Source organism: Archocentrus centrarchus, chromosome 23, assembly GCF_007364275.1.
Source record: "Archocentrus centrarchus isolate MPI-CPG fArcCen1 chromosome 23, fArcCen1, whole genome shotgun sequence".
Taxonomy (NCBI): Eukaryota; Metazoa; Chordata; class Actinopteri; order Cichliformes; family Cichlidae; genus Archocentrus; species Archocentrus centrarchus.
Window position 1 is genome coordinate 8787038 of NC_044368.1, and position 20450 is coordinate 8807487.

Sequence of the window (20450 nt, forward strand, 5' to 3'; positions counted from 1 at the left end):
AAGAAAGCTGACAACATTTTGTCCAAGGTGAACTTTCATAAAATGTTAAGACAGTGCCCAATAGATGTGCATAACAACATATGGCAACAGCACTATTATCATTCATACCTCCAGGATCCAAAGAAGACTGCAGTATCCAGAAAATTAAGAAACCCACTTTTGCTTTAATAAAAAAATTAAAATAAAAGTTAGGTGCTGCTTGTTCTATTTGTACATTGTCTCTTTCGTGCTTTCCATGTTGCAAAGAGCTGAGATCCTGCTGGTGTGTGAGGTGTGAGTGTTGGAAGTGATGTGCGTCTGTTAGTCTTTTTGTCCGTCTTTGTACCTCCACATTTGGTAAGAGTAAACATTTCAGATGAGAAGTAAAAGGTGGGTGACAAGACTCCTTACTGTATTATTTTTACACAGCAGCAGAGGAGAGCTGTGATTAATATATGTGGGTTTTTTTTTTCCCTCACTGACCAGTGTGGTCTCTGGGAGAGGGTCAGGCTCCAGATGAACTGGAAAAGCTCGTTGACAACCCACCACTGTCTACCCTGCTGATTGAGAGTCCCCAAAGCGGCACTGTCACTGTGGGTGAGTGGCAGAGCAAGAAAGAAGAGTTGAAGAGGGATAAAGAAAAACCTGAAATGACATTTAATGCAGCTGATAGGTTCTAATAGGTCTACCAAGATTTAGAACCAAGATATCTTTCTTTCACTCAACCTTATTTCATACGAGGATCCCAGTTTGTGCAAAAAAGGGCTTCTTCCTGTTCCTTCCTTTCACGATAGAAGTCCTTGACATGTGTACACTGTGACTGCTGTTCATAAAACGGTTTAGAAAAGTGCATCAAGGCAATTAAGGATTAAATTTTTAAAATTATGTTTGATTTTACTGCTTATGAAATGGAAGATAAAATGAGTCCTAAACTGTATGGGAAACAAGACATACGTGCATTTTTGCACATGCATAGAACAAATCAGGTTTCTCGGTAAGGATCAGGTAGTGAAAACTTTCAGCAAAGCTTTCAAGTTCAAATAGTCCCTGCATCTGTATCTGTATTAATGTTAGAGTGAAGATTGTGTTTCTATGACTCTACACTTTGCTATGTTACTATTTGTTGGTACCGGGTCTGTTTAAGGGGTATTAATTAACTTAGGCTTTCTTTATGATCACATTGCATTTTTGCATCCAAAGGTGGTGACATCACCTTTGTTGCCAAAGTGGAAGCGAAAGATCTTCTGCGCAAACCTACTATCAAGTGGTTTAAAGGGAAATGGATGGATCTGGCCAGCAAGACGGGAAAGCATCTACAGCTGAAAGAGACCTTTGACCGAATCACAAAGGTACCCATCTGCCCTCACCTCCATTAAGAAGTATGCAAGCACCACCTTTTGTAATAATAGTACTCTTACACAAATTTTGGTATACAGGTCCACACATTTGAGATGCACATCATCAAGGCCAAAGACAACTATGCTGGAAACTACAGGTGCGAAGTCACCTACAAGGACAAGTTTGACAGCTGTTCTTTTGACTTGGAAGTCAAAGGTTTGTCACAATACCAAAGAACGTTTGTAACAAAGAAAAAACAGCACAACCAAAAATCCAGAGGAGCATAAAACATATATACTATGTGCTGATACTGTTTTACAGAAGCTGGAACAGGCTCACAGAATATTGACATTCGATCAGCTTTCAAAAGAAGGTAATAAAAAGAGCTTTACGGCAATCTGAAGGAGTCAGCAGCAATAATTATGGATTCAGAATTTAACAGTATTTCTATTGTTTCTTTTCAAAACCAGGTATTTTTATATTATAGGATGTCTAATAATCCATGTACTGTCTACTAATAAATACACCTGAAAAAATGAAGATAAGAAAAAGTGGCATTCATTAAGGCACAACATTGAACATTTCTCCATCAAGTAATGTCCTTGTATGAGATGTAAGTGTGACAAGATGGTTGTAATAATGTCATTTACCTTTCTGCAAGGTAATTACAAAATCAACCAGCTGACTCATTGTGTAATTAAAGGCCAACTCTTGCACATTGAATCTCCTTCCAAACAATGTGTCTAGAAAGCAACACAAAGCATCCCGGCAGCATTGCTTGATCACAATGTTGTCCTTCAATAATGTTGTTTCAGCATTGTGGCAATAATGCCCGGGACAGCTCTTGATGTGTTTTACACAAATCACCTTGTTTCAAGCTTTTATCCGGGAAAAGACACAAAAAGGTTTCTGTGTAAGCACCAATCGTGACTTAGCTTGGAGCTAATGCACTGATTGAGATTGGAGCCTTTGCTTTGTGATGCTCTTTTACCGTTGTTTTTAGTGCTTGTAGCTGTTTCAACTCTGATTCAATCTCCATTAATCTCTTCTTGTTAACAACAGCAGTGAAGGACAAGAAGATGCAGGAGAGCTTGACTTTAGTGGTCTTCTAAAACATAGGTGAGAATCACATCCTAATCCTGAGTGGATTTTATCCTTTTCAGTATTTTTAAGCCCGCCCCCTTTTTTTTTTTTTTTTTTGGATGTGCTTCTTTTCTCTTTTTCTTTGACATCATTTGTAAATCGGACTTGTATATGGCTACTGTATGGCTGGAACATACAGTTCTTCTGATTATTAAAGATGCTATACCAGGGGTTTTCAGAGTCTGGCACTGTTGGTCCCCCCCTAGACAAGTTTAACTGTGACCACATTTCATCCTCTTCATACTGAAGCACAAAAGAAATTAATACAAATGGATTTTGTCCTCAGCGTAGGTTCTGACATGACCCTGTTTGTTGATTCGCATTTTGTAGTTTAGCATGGTTTTCTGTTTTCTGTACTAGAAATGCTAGAATTTAACTAAAAAAACTGGAGCAGACTTTTTGGCCTTTTTTTTTTTACACAATTAGTAAAATTAAGTACCCAGTTAACCTGTTTCTTTGTCCATTAATTGGAGTAAAATGCTGACAAAGATATCAAAAAAACGGCTGAGATTTCCAGCTCAGTGGCTTCAGCTGTTCGCAGCAGCACACAGATCAATCAAGTGATGCAGATATAGATAGATAGATAGATAGATAGATAGATAGATAGATAGATAGATAGATAGATAGATAGATAGATAGATAGATAGATAGATAGATAGATAGATAGATAGATAGATAGATAGATAGATAGATAGATAGATAGATAGATAGATAGATAGATAGATAGGGGTTTACTTTGCAGATTTACAAAACAAATTGGCATTCACTACAACAGTATTTATTATTATTATTATTTACTTTGAATGCATTCAGACCACTCTGTCCTGCCTGTCCTGACATTTCTGAGCTATTTACAACCATTACTGCTTTGCTGTTTCTGTTGAGCAGTGATGCTTAGTAGACAATAAAAAGAGCACATGGGAAAGAGTGTTATAAAATATAAATACTGGATAAAGAATTACCTCGTGGATGACTAGTTATACTTGCCGGATGTGTGTGCAGTTAGTGCACCTAGTGTTGTGGCTGCATTCAGTGCGTGTTGTCACCACACTGATTATACAGGTATACAGATGTTTTCACAGAACATCACACACGCTGATGGCAAATGATTCGTCACTTTGATCCAAGCAGATATTGAAAGTATGACACTGGCAGTGAAGCAATAATGGCAGTAATCTGTCGCCAAAGTGCTTTAAGTACCCCTCCTTCAGTTCTCTTACACCCCAGTGGGACCTGTGCCTTACAGCTTGAAAACCTCTGTGCAATAGCAAAGCTACTCCAGTAGCTCAAAATAAACACCATGATGCATATTTGAAATACAGTGCAGCATGTGAGTACAAGACCTAGCCAGTGACACTGCTCACTAGCAAAATTATACATTTATTTTGGGCTCTCTCTTCTTCTCCCCTATACATTCAGAAATCAAAGGTTAGTAGAACGAAAACCATAGGTATTAAAACGATTAGACCTTACTGCGGGTGAGTACTTTAATCCTGTAGAGTCCCCAGCATGACATGTAGCTCTAGGTATTGGACGAGCAAGAGTGTTGGCCTCCTGTAGTATGGTAACACTTAATTTGAAGGCAGCATTCCTAAATGCTCCACCAGCACTCGGCAATGATGGAAATGGGCCTTGCAGCATTAACACTGAGGTGACTTGTCTTCATCAAGCTGTGAAGTCCACCTTTATGAGGCAAAGAGCACCATTTTGGATCATTAATGAAATGCTAGTGGGCCATGGAGAAATGATGCTGTAAAATAGTGTTATCACTACACTGTCATTTATTTCAGTTTAGAAATAGAAGGCAAGCACCACCATGTTTATTTCGGCCTCTTCATAATTGCCTGAAAATAAACGAATGAGAAACACAAGTAGAGAATGTGAACATATTTTACTCTATTCACCTCCAACCTTTCAGACATTTGGGGAAAATGTCAATGAAAGTAAAGGCTGATTGAATGTTCTTTATTTAAAACTAATGAATACTCTGTTTATTAACCTTCATCCCTTAACTCTAACACTCCTTCTGCATAGAGACAAATTCATCATCTAACAGCGTCGGAGCATCTCATATGTGCTCAAACCAACCAGCAAACAAAGGGATGGGCCATATTAAGAGCTACAATCACAATTTACAAATTTACAATTACAGTGACAATATATTTTGCAGGTTTCCCCTGAATGCATGCATGCTGCATATCAACATATTACTGCACAAAGCTGCTGAGCATTCAGTGAGCTGGCATTGCATCTCTCAAAAAGAAAAACCCTTCTACTTTATTGATCTGTAACTGCTCTTGTGTACAATTCCTCGTTAATCCTTATTTAATAGTCCCTCTTCATCCCCCAAAGCATGCTAGAAACCATGAAAGAAATGTTGCAATTATTATTATGGATTTAATTGCAATCAAGAGAGTTAAAATTCTGAAACCAAAGCACCCAGTTTGAAAATCTGCTGTTTGGAGTTTTGGGGCAGGGTCACTCCACAACAAGGAGCTCTTCTCAAATCCTTGTTAGTTTCATCCCCCATTACAATAATACATCAGGATAATAATGTAATTAGCAGATAACTACCCTATCAGTGTAACTATTTACATTTTTATACCATAAAACAAACCTCAATTAGTCATTTAAAAAGAAAAAACTTAAAAATACTTTTTTTCAATGGCCCTAATCTGCTTTTGTATGGTAGGGAGTATAAATCAGACTTCAGTATGAATCCTGTTCACTTGTTTCAAGTAATTTAACGTATTTATTTTGCTGGCCTGTGCTCCTGATTATCCATCGAGCTTGTTTTATTATGGGTTCCCCTGTTTTGGAGAAATCACCTGTAGAAACTACATTTTCTTGAATATATTGAAACTAAATGACATTTACCCTGTAAGCCTTAAAAGCAGTGCATTGTTGGCAGCAGTTTCATGTAGGAACAATTGTTTTTCTGCCAAACTACTCGTGTTAACCACACCACTTGCAGGAGAAAGTGTCCATCAACCAACAGCAAAGACTTTTGGACAATATGACAGGATGTAAATGACGATGGCGTCCGATTCAGATGAGCTGTAATGTTGGTTAGAGGCAAGCCTCCTTTGATTTGCAGATGTTGACAGAAGAAAGAAAATAGTCCCTGCAGGAAGCTGCTGACAGCAAGGTTTATGGGTTTTTTGCTGGAGAATCTGGGTCACGATGCTGGAAACAGAAGTGAATTGGTTTGATTACTATATTCAAAAGGCTTATATCTCCAAAACTGGCCAACTAAAACTATATATATATATATATATATATATATATATATATATATATGAAGAAAATTAAGAAAAATTAAGACGTGACAGTGGCTGCTAGCTAGAATCAAGTCCAGGATGTTGCCGCTCATGGTCTGTGTCCCAGCTCTCAAGGCAGGCCACCCTAATATTACAATTAATATCATGATCCAGATAGTTATCTGTGATCTGTGTTTCAAGGTTCTGTTATGAACACTTCCACAGTGGATAGACACTTGGAAAAAAAAAACATGCAGACACAGTTAACCTTCCACAACTTCTTCTGTGTTTTGTATTAACTGTGCCGCTACCCTGTTAACATGTAACTTCAGAACCAATGCCAACACACAACTAAACAGCTCACCATGCCCATCCCTTTGTGTGACATGTCCTGAAGAATGCTCGGCAGAGAAATACTGTAGCATGCTTGAACCAAAAACAGTAGGAAAAAACAGTGACTGCAATGTTTAGGTAAAATTTCCTGACCGCATCAGTGTGAGGTCATTGAGTGGTTCCTCAGGACACGTTGCAAACACCAGCCTATGACTCCTGTGCTCACATTGCTCCCTCATATTCGGCACCACTAGGGAGCACAAACAGCAGGATGACACTCCAGAGGTGGATGTGTGGGAGATCCTGAAGAATGCTCGGCCAGATGAGTATGAAAAGATTGCCTTTATGTACGGCATTACAGACCTGAGGGGTCTGCTGAAGAGGCTGAAAAAGATTCCTAAAGAAGAGAAGAAGTTGGAAGGTAGATAAATGCGTGCTCATCTGGTGAATATTAATATTTATCTTTTGCCAGGCAGCAAGATTAGTTTTAGTATTTTTTTTTTAAATGCTGCTATGACTTTGTTTTTGTTTTGTTTTGTTTTTTTCTTTTCAAAGCTTTTGCAAAGAAGCTGGATCCTGCCTATCAGGTGGATAAAGGTGGAAAGATCCGCTTAGTGGTGGACCTGGCTGACCCCACAATTGAGCTGAAGTGGTACAAGAATGGACAGGAAATCAGGCCCTCACCCAAGTATGTACCAACCTTTTCCTCATCGTTCAAGTCTTCATCTTCTTGGGTTCAGCACGGCACAAATAAAATGCATTTTTATGTACTAAGAAATGCATTTTAATTTGTGACAGATCTCTAGTAAATGTTTTCATTCTGTCACCAATCCAAAGCACAATGGTTCACATGTTCTATTGCACATATTCCACATAAACACTGTTATAAATACCCCAAAAGAAACACATAAATGGCAAGAAACGATGGCCTAGTAAGACATTAAGATGTAGTGATGCATTGTATCTTCCTCATGTGCAGCCAGTTGAGTCCACTGCACTGTGAACCATTGCTAGCTGACATCCAGCAAACTGTAACAGTCTTGACTCTAATGTGGCTCAAATATCATAATATTTAAAATATTTTATCATTTTTATGAATTCGGAGCTACATTTGGGTGTATATGTTGTGTATGATTTCAAATGCTGTCTGTAATTGCCATTAATTGTTGTATATGTCCTCCTCTGTACAGGAAAAAGGTGGTACCTCCTTCACAGGTCTTTAACCAAGTCTGGCTTTGGAACAGTTTTGTTAGAACAAAATCATCTTTTTCAACAAGAATTTTCCCTTATTAAGGCTGAATTCATTTGTTTTTCAACTAAGCTGTGTTTGAAAGGATAAGAGTTTGTTTCAGCTTTCTCTAAATGGCCAAAAATATGTTTGTGAGGGTTTCATTCATTTAACGGGCCCTATCATATAGTGTCCTTTAACAGTTCATTAACAGCAGAGGAAGAGTAATGCATTTTCCCCTTTAGATATTTTATTCAGAAGACAATGTCTCAATCATTCAACAGTTAAAAACACTTGTTTAAAGATTTCTACAACAGAGATAAGCAATATTAAGATAGTAATTCTGTTCAAAGCCATCTGAAGTTAAAGCCATCTGGGAGGATATTGCTGTTTTCTGGGTTTGGCCTCCAGGTCTCCCTGCTCCAAAGACTTTCTCCCTTTTGATCCTCTTTCTTGTAACATTGTTGCTGACCACATGCTGTACCCCTCCAGGCATGATGTCTCTTTGTGTTTGTTGTTTGTCTGTCATATCATGGTGCTCCTTCCTATCTGCCATAATCACTTGCTGTGCACTTCCTGTGCTCCGGCCCCATTCTGGCTCTGCTGCTGACCTTAAGTCAAAGGAAGTAAGTCCATTCATCCAGTCGACTTTCCCTTCTCCGTGTCACAGTTTTGTTGTGAGCCTCGCCCTCGTGTGTGTAATTTCACTTCTGGGTTTGTGCAGCATATTTAAAGCATGCTGATTGAAAGATGACTGTTAAATTTCGCAGATACTGTACATTAGATTTTGCTAATAGTGTTTAGTCTCTGTAGCCACAAATTGGAAATAATATCCATTCCAATCTTAGGACCACTGTATGACTAGTGATCTAATTACTGCACTTGCTGTTTAGGTATATTTTTGAGCATAAGGGCACACAGAGGATTATGGTCATCAACAACTGCACCGCAAATGATGACGCAGCCTATTCAGTGGTTGCAGGGGACGAGAAATGCAGCACAGAGCTTTTTGTCAAAGGTGATCAAATGCTTGGCCTTTCAAAACAATATCTAAGAGCTGTTGCCTAAAGCAGCCAATCATTTTGTCTTCTTCCGGCTTGTCCAACAGAGTTACCAGTCAAGATAGTTAAAGGTATTGAGGCTATGAAGACCACGGTGAACGAGAGGATTGAGCTGGAGTGTGAAGTGTCAGAGGAAGGAGCTCAAGTCAAATGGTAAGACTATAAATGAAGTAAAGGTGTTTTGAGTAAAATAATAACACCTGTTCTATAAAAAAAAAAAAAAAAGTCATTTTTTTTTAAAAGTTTCTAAAGGTTTGTTTTGTATTGAATTGTGCCACCAAATCATAGTCCACAGATTGCTTAATGAATAAATTAAGTGTATGGCTAAATACAATTTGAGCCTTAAAAAAGTATTTTTATTACAAAAAATAGACATTTGAAAGAGCTCAGTAATCAGACAGTTAATATGCAAATGCACCACCTGGTCCCAACATACAGTAAGTCACCACTTGGCTTTAACTAAGCAAATTATTAACAGCCTGCAGTATTGGATAATTACTGCAGTGATTAATAGTTGTGGCTGACAACACGTAATTTAACTCTGACTGATACAGTGAGTAGGTCACTCCATAGTGTAGTGGTTTAAATTGTTCACTGCTTATTCACCAGTGTGTGACTATTTAAAATGCTCCTTCAGGATGAAGAACGGTGTTGAGGTTCCAACAGGAGTGCGTTCAAGATACCGAGTTAAGTGTGAGGGAACTAAACACTTTTTGGTGATTGATGACGCCTCAAGAGACGACACTGGAACATATTCCATCATGGCCTCTGGTGGCACATCTGAAGCTCACGTACAAGTTGACTGTACGAAACATCTTTTCTTTATTCATATTCTCTCTAGTGTTTGCATTTGTTTTTTTTTTTTAAGAAAAAGGTTCTATTCTGGCCTACATCTATACTTTATTTAGTGAAACCGCTGAAGATCTACCAGGACCTGCAGGATATGACAGTGTTGCTGGGTCAGCCAATCAAGTTACACTGTGAGATTTACCCAGGAAACGTTCCAGGCCGTTGGTACAGGAATGGACAGCTGATTCAGCCCAGTGATCGCCTCAACATCATACACAGAAATAAGTATGAGGCTGCTTTGGAACTCTAACAAAACCTGTTTCATTCAACCTTTGACTAACACATTTTTGTTTCTTCAGAGTCCACCGACTTGAAATTGCAACCAGCTCCCTTCACGATGCAGGAGATTACACTTTTGTACCTGAGGGATATTCACAGAGTCTTTCTGCCAAAATCCACATCATTGGTACACAAACTACATTTCACTGGAAGCTTGGAGCGTTTTTCTTGATTTCTTTCTTTATGTGTTTCTCACTTTCTAATGATGTCATTTGATTTTCTGCAGACCCTCCAAGGGTACACTTGGATAGCTTGAACTTCCCAGACAACACTGTAACTGTTGTGGCAGGAAACAAACTTCGCTTAGAGATCCCAATCAGTGGAGAACCAGCACCCAGAGTGGTGTGGATGAAGGGAGAAAGGGTGAGCTTTTCTGATTCTGTATTCACTGCAATAGAAACACCAAAATCAAGAATTCCTTAGCCCAACTCAATTCTTTATGCACACTGACTTATTTTAAATTGGCTATATTATTTGTGGCTATATTATTCTGTATTATTCATTATATTCAGCTATTGTGTTTGCATTATTTAGTTGTAACTGACACTCTAGCGAACGTTTTGGCTTTTAGAAGGAACAAATCACCAGTATGACTGTTGTGATACACTGGCACTGATGATAATCTTTTTTTTATTTAAAGAAGGAACTGTGTGTCTCTATGTATGTGTATGTGTTTGCTGTGCTACAGTCACACTAGGGAAAACTGTAATTGGAGACAACAGCATGGGCAAATTTTTGTGACTGTGTGCAAAGAGCTTGCGATCTTGTTGTCTTTGAAATGGTTGCTTCAAAGATGGGAACCAGATCTGTGACCACATGTAGCCAGTTTCCATCTTCAAAGTGACACTGGCATGCCAAGATGGAGATAAAAGGTCAATACAATGGAGTCAGTCTGCTGTCATTTTGGGAGTGATTGGGGTCAAGTTGACAGTTATATGCAATCTGTTTGTGATAATACAGTGATTAAATGTGACAGAAATCCACATTAAACAGAAAATTACATTAACTACTTGCATTCAGAGTCCAGACAAAAAAATTCCTCCACAAATAGCAGCATAATTGCTGCAGGATGGAAATTTTACTGCAAACTGACATAGGTACTCAGAAACCTTGCTTTGATATAGGAATATAACCAGTTTGCAACCACTTGGTAGAGTTAAGTCACGTATTGCAAAGGCATATGTAGCAGATAAATTGTGCTCATTTGTGCAAACTGACTCAGACTGACTGTAAAGTGTTGACATTCTGTCTGTATTTATAAATTGAACAACAGTTATTTGCAAACCTTTGCTCAGCTGTCTGACAGTGATTGCAGTTAGTCCATGTTGGACTGTAACTGTGATTGCTATGCTTTTTCATAGGATATATTGTTTAATGGGAATTGTTAACACAAATATGGTTTTGTGTCATATGGTGCTCACGAGGCCTTTCTGCCTCTTTTCTCTTCTATACTTTTTGGTTCAGGTGATTCTTGAGTCAGGTCACCGCGTCCATGCTGAGACACACGGCGATCAGACGAGCCTGACAATTGAGGTCACTGAGCGGGAGGATACAGGGAACTACAAGATAGTCCTGCAAAACGAGGCTGGCGAGGCCACAGCTAGTGTCAAAATCAAGGTTGTTGGTAAGAGAGTGGAGCACCCTTCAAACAAAATATTAAATAAACAATTCTTAACTTGCTTTTTGAATCAGTAACTTGGGTGCATGTTGCCTTCAGACATCCCCGACGCTCCTGATGCTCCCTTGGTCCCAGTGGTGGGTGGTGACTGGTGTTCTATGACATGGGAACCACCAAAATATGATGGAGGCTCACCAATATTAGGTAAACCTTACGCCACACTTGTTACAGAGTTTTACACATATGTGTTGGTGTTAAATGACAAGCATTCTGGCTGCCCTCTAAAGGCTATTACATCGAGAGAAAAAAGAAGCAGAGCTCCAGATGGATGAGACTGAACTTTGACCTAACCAAGGAGACTATGTTTGAACCCAAGAAGATGATTGAAGGAGTGCCATATGAAGTGCGGATTTTTGCAGTCAATGCCATTGGTGTGTCCAAACCCAGTGAACCATCCAAAGCTTTTACTCCCCTTGGTGAGTCCCCTAAAAGTGATCTGCCAAAATTCTATTTGGGAAAGAATAATACATAAGCCTTTATTATAATGAACAAAATTTCAGTGAGGGGGTCTGTGTCTAATCTGCCCTTGGTTCCCCAGCGACACAGCTGTTCCCCCTCATACCCACCATCCCAAGCATTCTGACTGTGACCTCCGCTGGACACGCAAGAGCTTTGGAGGATATTAAATATGTCTTTATAATGGCTGCCAAATCGTCTGTGGATTAGAGGTTTAGGAGAGCAGGTCTGTCAGAGGGTTCAGCAGGAGTTAAATATGATTCAGAATACAAGAATAGATAGAAAGAGCAGGGTCTAATGAGATCTGTCAGGGAGATTGATGGCATACCAGAAAAGAGAAAAGCGCCTTGGTCACGTGTTTATGATTTACCAAAATGGATGTTTTCTTTCATATTCACTGCTAGAACATAAGTGATGAAAACCTTCATCTCCACACAGCTGTTACCAGTGAACCTACCATGCTGGTCGTGGATGATGTCACTGACACCACTGTGACCGTAAAGTGGCGTCCTCCTGAAACCATTGGAGCTGCTGGGCTGGACGGATACTTAGTGGAGTACAGCATAGAAGGAAGTGAGTCAGACTCACTAAAGAGATAGTAACACTCAATAGATAGTAACACTCTCTACAATTTATTGCACTTTGTTTTCAACCTTAGACCTTCCTCCTATAAAATCTACAAAGGCAAACATGCCATATATGCATACATGCATGTGCATTTGGCAACCAATCATAGTTCATCTTGAGATTCTGGTAGTATCAGAGATTGCAACCAAAATATTAATAGACCAACTGTGACATGTAACCAATCTGTAAAAACACTGTTATTAAACAGCCCTTCAAGGCTACAAGTTATCTGAACATGTTTCTTATAACCCACACCTCAACTGTTTTTTTTTCTTCTTGCAGCTGATGATTGGATAGTATCCAACAAGGAGCTGACAGAGAAAACCAGGTACACCATCACTGGTCTGTCTCCAGGGTGTAAAATTTTAGTTCGTGTCAAAGCCATCAATGCAGCTGGGGCTAGCGCTCCACGGACCCTGCAGCATGCGATCCTGGTTAAAGAGGTTGTTGGTGAGCTCTTAAAAGTTTATTTTATATGTTCTGCTGTAACAGTGCAACAAAGTAAATCAATACTGAAATGAAAGACATCCTTAAATCATTCCTTTATAACACACTTTTTGGTATAACTGCCCCTCAGAGCCGCCCAAGATCCGCGTCCCACGGCACTTGAAGCAGACATACACTCGCAAAGTTGGAGAAACAGTCAACCTTGTGGTGCCATTTATGGTAAATCTGCCAGCTCTAGTGATGTAGCTCATCAGCAGAATACTGAACTCATGTTACTATTTGTGTGCAGGGCAAACCCCGGCCGAAGGTCACCTGGCTGAAGGATGGCAAGCCCATAGAGGCTTCACAAGTTACCATCCGTAACACTGACTGCGACAGCATCATCTTCATCCGCAAAGCAGAGCGCAGCCACTCTGGGAAGTATGAGATGACAGTGCAGGTTGAAAACCATGTGGACACAGCCATAATTGACATACAGATTGTAGGTGAGTAAAAAAAATTCTTATAAAATCATGCTAAAAATAGGACGAAGCTCTCGTTGACATCAAAGTGCAGCTTTATATGGAATGAAGTCATCAGCTTATAGTTGTTTTTCTCTTATTTTTAGATCTACCTGGACCTCCTCAATGTGTGAATATTGAAGATGTATGGGGTGGAAATGTAGCTCTGGTCTGGACCCCCCCGAAAGACAGTGGGAATGCCCCAATAACAGGCTATACCATTCAAAAAGCAGACAAAAAGACAATGGTAGCAGATGGACTTATACTGCAAATAAAAACCATTGTGGATGAGCTATGTCTGCATAGTATTTATGTCACATGCTGCATTTTTCTTTTTAGGAATGGTTCACATGCATTGAGCACTACCATCGCAACTGTATCACCATCACAGAACTGGTAGTTGGGAACGAGTACTTCTTCAGGATCTTCTCTGAGAATATGTGCGGCCTGAGTGAAACCGCCACCCAAACCAAAAAGAGTGCTCTCATTGTCAAAGAAGGTACAGCTGACTGTGTGCTTATAAGTGCGTAAGTGGGGGTAAGATCAAAATGTTTAGGTGAAAACCAAGTGTTCTGAATTTAATTTCAGATGGGGGGGGCTTCCAAAGTCAAAACTCTGGGAGAAATCATGTTTTACTTACACACCGAACATGTCCATAACCTTTGCTGACTGTATTTTTCGCAGCTGTTGTCTGAAAGGTACTGTCAGTGATGTTTTCCACCCTAAAGTGAGCCTGATTCACAGCCTCACTTGTGAAACTCCGAGGGTTCGGTGTATGACTGACAGGCCCTTCAACAGTGTTTCAGTCTCAGCTGATGATAAATTTAAAAAAATACTGTCTTTCCCTCATCACATAGGGAATTTCCCACATGATACCGCTCAGAGCCAGTATCATGCACAACCCCATTCCTTTACCCTTACCCCCACAGGCTTGCAGATGAAAATACCAGAGTACAATGACCACGACTTCAAGGAGGCACCGAAGTTCACACAGCCACTTATCAACACTTTTGCTGTCGCCGGCTACAACACTACTCTTAACTGCAGCGTCCGTGCTAACCCAAGGGTAAGTGGAAGAACTAGAAGTAAAAGTGATCCTATCAACAGTCTTTTGCTGATGTTTCTGTATCTGTCTGCAGCCTAAAGTGATCTGGATGAAGAATAAGATAACCATCATTGACGACCCACGCTACCGCATGTTTAGCAGCCAAGGAGTTTGCACTCTGGAGATCAGGAAGCCCAGTCCTTATGATGGCGGCATGTACACCTGCAAGGCCATCAACGAACTGGGAGAGGCCCAAGTGGACTGCAAACTGGAGGTCAAAGGTCAGTGTGGACCTTTATGTGACCCTTGGTTTCCTCCTTGGGTGCCTGTGTTTATCTGAGTCTGGTTTCCCAAATGTTTTTGTTCTATATTTATGTGCTTCTTTAATACAAACACAAACAATTAACTTATTTATGATCACAGTCATCACTGAGTGTACAGAGACAGGGAGACTTTTGGGAAACCAGCTTGACCAGGGTACACTAGTGTTTGAACTGTGTGTTGCAGTTCATCAAAGGGACGATATAGGCAGTGGACATGTAAGTATCTGTCCTGGGTTGCACCAGCTATTTGTAAATTCATGGTAAAGTCTTTATGAAGTTTCTAGTAACTGTTTTCTGGTGATTTACAAAGTTGGGTTGCACCACTAAAAATTAACAAATGTCTTATATTTGAGTAATGTCTAAGTTGGGCGAGCTCATTGCACCACAAGACAGGTCAAACAAACTTATTTTGGTAAAGCAGGAAGTCTCCTCTGTGTCTTGTCTTACTTCTCCATTGTCATCAGCTATGTATTCAGGTATGTTTAGGTTCCCATCTGTTTCCTCTTCCCTATATATATATATATATATATATATATATATATATATATGTTGTTTCAGGCTCCCCTTGTCCTTTGCTGGGTTGTCCCCATAGCTGTGTGTCCTCTAGTTCTGTTTCCCACTGCCTTTGTATTCTTGGTTTTGAACTTCAGCATTAAAATGCTTGCTTTGAGTTTAGCTTCAGCCTTCATACATCTGCATTTATGTCTGCAAAATTGTCCACTATCCAGACAGCACCTCATGACAAGTGAGTTAACCAACAGCTTTCATTTATTTGTCATACAAGAACTTTCCCCTTTTGCACACTTCTCTTGGTTTTTGCATTTGCTTTGCCTCTTTCAGTCATTTGGTGGCTCTTTGAATTAATTTTTTTTTTTGTTTTGCAAGACTTTGTGGCTATGCAGTTTGTTTGACCTATCTTGGTTGTTGAGGTGCTGAGATACAAAACTATCAAATGGTATGCAGTTCCTGGAGTTGTGCCATGTGACGATTCTACAGTAGTCGGCATCTGCTGTGGATGGACAGCACACTGGTTTAATTCTGTGGCTCAGGTGGTGGAGCGGGTCGTCTAGCATTCGGAAGGTCAGTGGATGGATCCCTGACTCCTCCAATCTACATGAAAGTATCCTCGGGCAAGTGTATTTGTATAAAAATTTTAAATTTAGGAATCATGTCAGATTTTTCACTTATATCTCATTGACTTTTAAAGGTAGAATCAGCTTCCTCAGTTTTGTATACATAAGATTTATTTAGTTTTGTGCAACCCACTTTAATAAAGTCATGTGTGAATCTCACTTATTGAGTAACTACAGTTGAACTTACGAACATCTGGTGCAACTGGTTCATGTGAATAATAATGCGTTCATGTGTGTGCAGTGCACATAATATTTGGTGACACTTTTCCATCACCACAACATGCAGTTTATCCCTTGTGTTGTCGCACATCTCTATCCAATCTGGTCCATCCAGCCATCCTTTTCATCATCACAGCACACCACCTCAAGTCACACCACAGAAGGCAATAACTATGTAACATATGATGTTCTTGTGTTGTATTATTTAATGTCTCCATCTTAAACTGTTCTCCACAGATTACAGTGTCTCCTGTAAGCCCCACAGTTAACTCCTCATATAAAAGAGTTCAGTAATAACTCAGCTGTTTTCCCTGGTGCACACATATAACTCCATGTAAACATTTTTTAACCCCTCTTCTCTTCTTTCTCCCCTAGTCCAAACTCAAGAATTGTGAATGTATGTTCTCATATAAGGTAAGCTTTCATATGGTTTTGGCATATGAAGCTTATGTCATTCATTATGCACCTTCAAGCCAGCTTGTGCAACCTCGCTTTTTTCTCAGTTTGTGGGATTGTAACACCTGTTCTTCCCCCCTGAAAGGAAAACCAACAGAAAGAACGTGTCACATTTGCATGACAACTTTTGCCTGGATTACTGTATCTGGCTCATTTTAATAGCTCAGCGTTTAATATTTTAATTGATTGTTGGTGTGGAATTGTGAGTAACCTGTACCAGAACTGAGGTAAGTAAAAAGGTTTGCAAATTTTCTAACCTTTGCTTAGAAATCAAGTGCATCATCTAAAGGAATTGAGAAGCTTTATGCTATGAAGACAATGGCTGCAGCTGAACAACATCAAATGTCCAAAGAAAACATGCTAAATTATATTTTGTTGTGTCTGGACCTGCCTTATGAGTGGTGTATGCATAAAAACAGCAGAAATAGTGTAGTTTATTTTGTAGATTTTTGCTTGCTGCAGATGACTGAAGACATTATTTATTATTTTTTATAAGGATTGCAGACCTGAGTTGAACCTTGTTGTGGAATCAGCTGTGCTTTTGTTTGTATGCTGTGACCCAGTTCCATACTATACACTAATGCTTTGAGTTTACAGTGTGTTCACATGGGAAATGTAACAAAATACTGCCCTGTATTGTCAGTGCTGCATTTGTGAGTGCATTGTTAGTGAACACTATTGTTAAACAGTGGATTCAAGTGGAAATAACAAAAAGGGACCTATTGTGCTCTTCCATATTTTCTGTCATATATGGGACTGTGCAAAAGTCTTGAGCCACCCCACATTCTTTATATTCACTTCCAAGGTTCCAGACTTTCTTACAATACATCTTATAGAGTGATGAATCCAAACGTGAACATTTTGGTTCAAATGATCACCAGGATGTAGGACAGAAACACAACAGTGAGTGTCCACAGCCATAGTGGAGGCCATGGTTTGGGGCTGCATGTCAGGCAGTGATGCTGCAGATCTTGTCAAAATTGACGGAATTCTGAACACACAGAAGTAACATCAGATCCTGATCCAGCATGCAGTACTATCTAGAAAGTCTGACTGGCAATGGCTTCATTTTTTCAGTATGACAATGATCCCAAACACACAGTAAAAGTATGCAGTAAAAGCATACCAGGATAGAAAAAGGCACAACAGTTATGGATTGGCTTCCCCAGAGCCCGGACCTCAACATTGTTGAAGCAGTGTGGGATCATCTTGATAGCGAACATAACAAAAGGCAGCCAACATCCAAAAAAGAGCTTTGAATGTCCTTCAAGAAGCCGAGAGAACTATTCCTGAAGACTGCTTAAAAGAAATTACCAGAAAACTGCCTCAGCGAGTTCAGGCTGTGTTGAAAAATAAAGGTATTCATACCAAACTGACTTTCAAGCTTTTTAGAATTATGCAGACTCTGTTTTTGCTTTATATACTGTATTTCAGTAAATGTTTGCATGTTTCAATAAATCATTGTATCCATTTTCCAAGCAAAATAAAGAAATGAGGGGTTACTTAAGACTTTTGCACAGTACACTGGTGAATTCTCATATTTAAAACATGGATAAAATTTGTACAGGTGACCCCAGCGAGCCAAGCTCAGGCTTCAGATTCCTCTAAATGCTGTGTTTTAGACAATTTTATTTAATCTGAGCTCTATGATGTCACTGGGAGCAAATATCCTTAATACAGTCACAGAGTACAGAAGCCCCGCTCATCTACTGTTCAAACCTTCTGTTTGTGAGGGGCAGCCAATCAGAAGAAAGTTGGCTTAAAAGAAGCCTCGTTAAGGAGACAGGAGCATCAAATAAGATAATTAAGGAACTGATAAATAACTGAATTGTTAATCATGCAAAGCTATTCTAGTATAGCCCAAAAATAAAAATAAAGAAAAGAGAATAACAAGGTTCACTCTAAAGACATTTAATTAGTAAAAGAAAGTTTTAATTTCCATTATGGAGGGCAACAGTTTACATATGTAGTTTACATATTTATTTATTACTCACCAGCCAAACTCTTAGATTGGGATATTTTAATTGCTGTTTGGCATTCATATGGTTGGCTTTAAGGGAGTGGGAAGGATCAATTGAGTGGCTGCACTAGAATAAGATAAATAAGAGATCTATTTTTAACTGTGTGTCATGAAATGCTACTGTCAAAGAATAAAAAAGGTAACTACTAACTTTTAAATTAAAGTTTGTATGACTAGGTGATATCAGGGACTTTGGACAAGTGTCACATTTCCCGCTATTTATCACTGTCTGCTAAAAGTCTTGAACAGTCCACAAGTCCTCTAATTAATACTTTTCTTCATGACAAAATACCAGAAAAATTGATTAAATTACCATCACCTGTACTTTGTGTTTAGTGCTAATTATTAGAATGCTGCATGTTTTTATTGTTAGCCTGTTAGGTACTGCTAGAGCCAGTAGCATGGCTTTAAACTCTTGGATACTCAGCAAAAACCTCATACAAAGGCAATTAGTATATAATATGGAACTGTGACAAACTGGGTGGGCATTGCATCAGAAGCCATTCTAACCACCCTCTTTCTCTCTATTCTCTTCTTATGCAGTGTTTAGAACTACTGGTTCTCTCCATTGAGTTTTGTTTGCTTTTCTCTGCTCACCCTATTGCCCTTTAGCTTTTCTCCTTCATCTTCCCCTCTCTGTTCTTCACTCTCCACATATGTCTCTGTGCCTCACAACAATAGTATAAGAAAGTTTTTCTCCTTGTCCCTCAGGAGGCTTCACCTTCTATGAACTCATGCAACGCGGAGTGCCCCTAAATCTGATTGACAAGTACATGACTGAGACGAAGGTTGTTGAGCAAGAGAAGTAAAAACTGAGCACAGTGCAATAAGACATTTTGGCTTTGCAAACATCTGATGCCACTAGTTACACTCTTCTCTCACCTGCTGAGGTCAGCGGCCTGAGGGCGGATGAAGGGAAGGTGGGATGGGTGTGAGGGAGGGTGTACAAGTCTGGTGTGGAATGCTGTGTGCAGCTTTGGAGCTAGTTACCATAGGAGAAAAAAGCCCGTTCATTTTCTTTGTCACTCTGTTACGTTTGAAAGACTCAGCTCAGATGCATGTTGGCAGTGTTTTGGTTCTAGCTTTAATGAGGAATTGTAGTGTGAAAAAAAAAAACAAGCTCATATTGCACAAACAGTGACACGCAACTACAGCATTTTCATGTGGATTTTTGTCAAGAGTGCATTTTGAAGGTGCTTCTGGGCTCTGGAAGAAGGGAAATATAGACATGAATTTTGGTTTGATGTTTATAGGGTGTCAGTGAACTTCTATGTGGCAAGAAAAGTAAGAACAGACTTGAATAATGTTGGATAAATGAACCCTTCTAATATTAATCACATTCATATTTCACTTATTCTGCCCACTCAGTAAGAAAACGTAGAGATTTACACAGTCCATACACAGCATCACATTTGAATTTTTGGATTGACATTGGGCAGAGTTTTGATTGCGGTAAAATCATGTGCGCATGCCTTTACCTTTGTAATTATGACCTGTGGAAAACAATAAAACAGACTTTAAAGGAAAATAGCATCTTTGTTATTGATATGTGTACTCTTGTTGTATTGTTGGAGTCATTCATTTCTCTGTGCTTCTGACAGATTTACTTTGTAATTTCCCCGAGTCATTTATTTTAGCCATTCTTATTTATTTTGCAAACTAGTTACAGAATAAGTCTTTATGAAATTAGTCTCTTCCATCTATATTACAGATTTGGAAAATGTGCTCTGACATATTGTGTCAGAGCACATTGTGTTTAAATTAGGAATTTGAAAATGGCTATATAAACTGACTTGACTATATAAACAGGGGTGTAGTTCAAGGAGGTCAAAAATTACAACACAGTTTCTTCTTCAACCACCTTTTTTGATTTGCAAATCTCATTAACCCAAATTTTATTTACAATAGAGCATAGAAAACATGAAACATGAACATGAAATATCAAATATTTAAACTAGGGAAATGTACCAGTTATTCAATTATAAATAAAAATGTGGGTTTATGGTATATGAAAACTATTATATTCTGTTTTTATTTATATTTCACACAATGTGCCAAGTAGTAGGTATCAGTTAA

At 39.1% G+C, this 20450-nt stretch overlaps 1 protein-coding gene across 6 annotated transcripts in view; it reads left to right on the forward strand.

Moving 5' to 3' along the window:
• Positions 1 to 19862, forward strand: part of mybpc1 (myosin binding protein C1) — a 33374-nt gene extending 13512 nt beyond the window's left edge. For 2 of the 6 annotated variants that reach the window (XM_030719881.1, XM_030719882.1), the window contains 28 exons: positions 466 to 576; positions 1180 to 1328; positions 1416 to 1533; positions 1639 to 1690; positions 2380 to 2436; positions 3880 to 3888; positions 6308 to 6474; positions 6609 to 6741; positions 7899 to 7907; positions 8175 to 8299; positions 8390 to 8495; positions 8980 to 9146; positions 9251 to 9416; positions 9491 to 9597; positions 9697 to 9833; positions 10935 to 11094; positions 11188 to 11292; positions 11376 to 11564; positions 12043 to 12177; positions 12514 to 12681; positions 12809 to 12897; positions 12968 to 13163; positions 13286 to 13425; positions 13518 to 13677; positions 14108 to 14244; positions 14318 to 14504; positions 16274 to 16312; positions 19086 to 19861. In XM_030719881.1, coding sequence (XP_030575741.1) covers positions 466 to 576; positions 1180 to 1328; positions 1416 to 1533; positions 1639 to 1690; positions 2380 to 2436; positions 3880 to 3888; positions 6308 to 6474; positions 6609 to 6741; positions 7899 to 7907; positions 8175 to 8299; positions 8390 to 8495; positions 8980 to 9146; positions 9251 to 9416; positions 9491 to 9597; positions 9697 to 9833; positions 10935 to 11094; positions 11188 to 11292; positions 11376 to 11564; positions 12043 to 12177; positions 12514 to 12681; positions 12809 to 12897; positions 12968 to 13163; positions 13286 to 13425; positions 13518 to 13677; positions 14108 to 14244; positions 14318 to 14504; positions 16274 to 16293 — 3299 coding nt within the window. In that variant the 3' untranslated portion in view covers positions 16294 to 16312; positions 19086 to 19861. Of the gene's footprint in view, positions 1 to 465; positions 577 to 1179; positions 1329 to 1415; positions 1534 to 1638; positions 1691 to 2379; positions 2437 to 3879; positions 3889 to 6307; positions 6475 to 6608; positions 6742 to 7898; positions 7908 to 8174; positions 8300 to 8389; positions 8496 to 8979; positions 9147 to 9250; positions 9417 to 9490; positions 9598 to 9696; positions 9834 to 10934; positions 11095 to 11187; positions 11293 to 11375; positions 11565 to 12042; positions 12178 to 12513; positions 12682 to 12808; positions 12898 to 12967; positions 13164 to 13285; positions 13426 to 13517; positions 13678 to 14107; positions 14245 to 14317; positions 14505 to 16273; positions 16313 to 19085 lie in introns of all 6 variants that reach the window. The other 4 variants (XM_030719879.1, XM_030719884.1, XM_030719880.1 and 1 more) reach the window with 4 other exon arrangements.
• Positions 19863 to 20450: the final 588 nt, after the last annotated feature.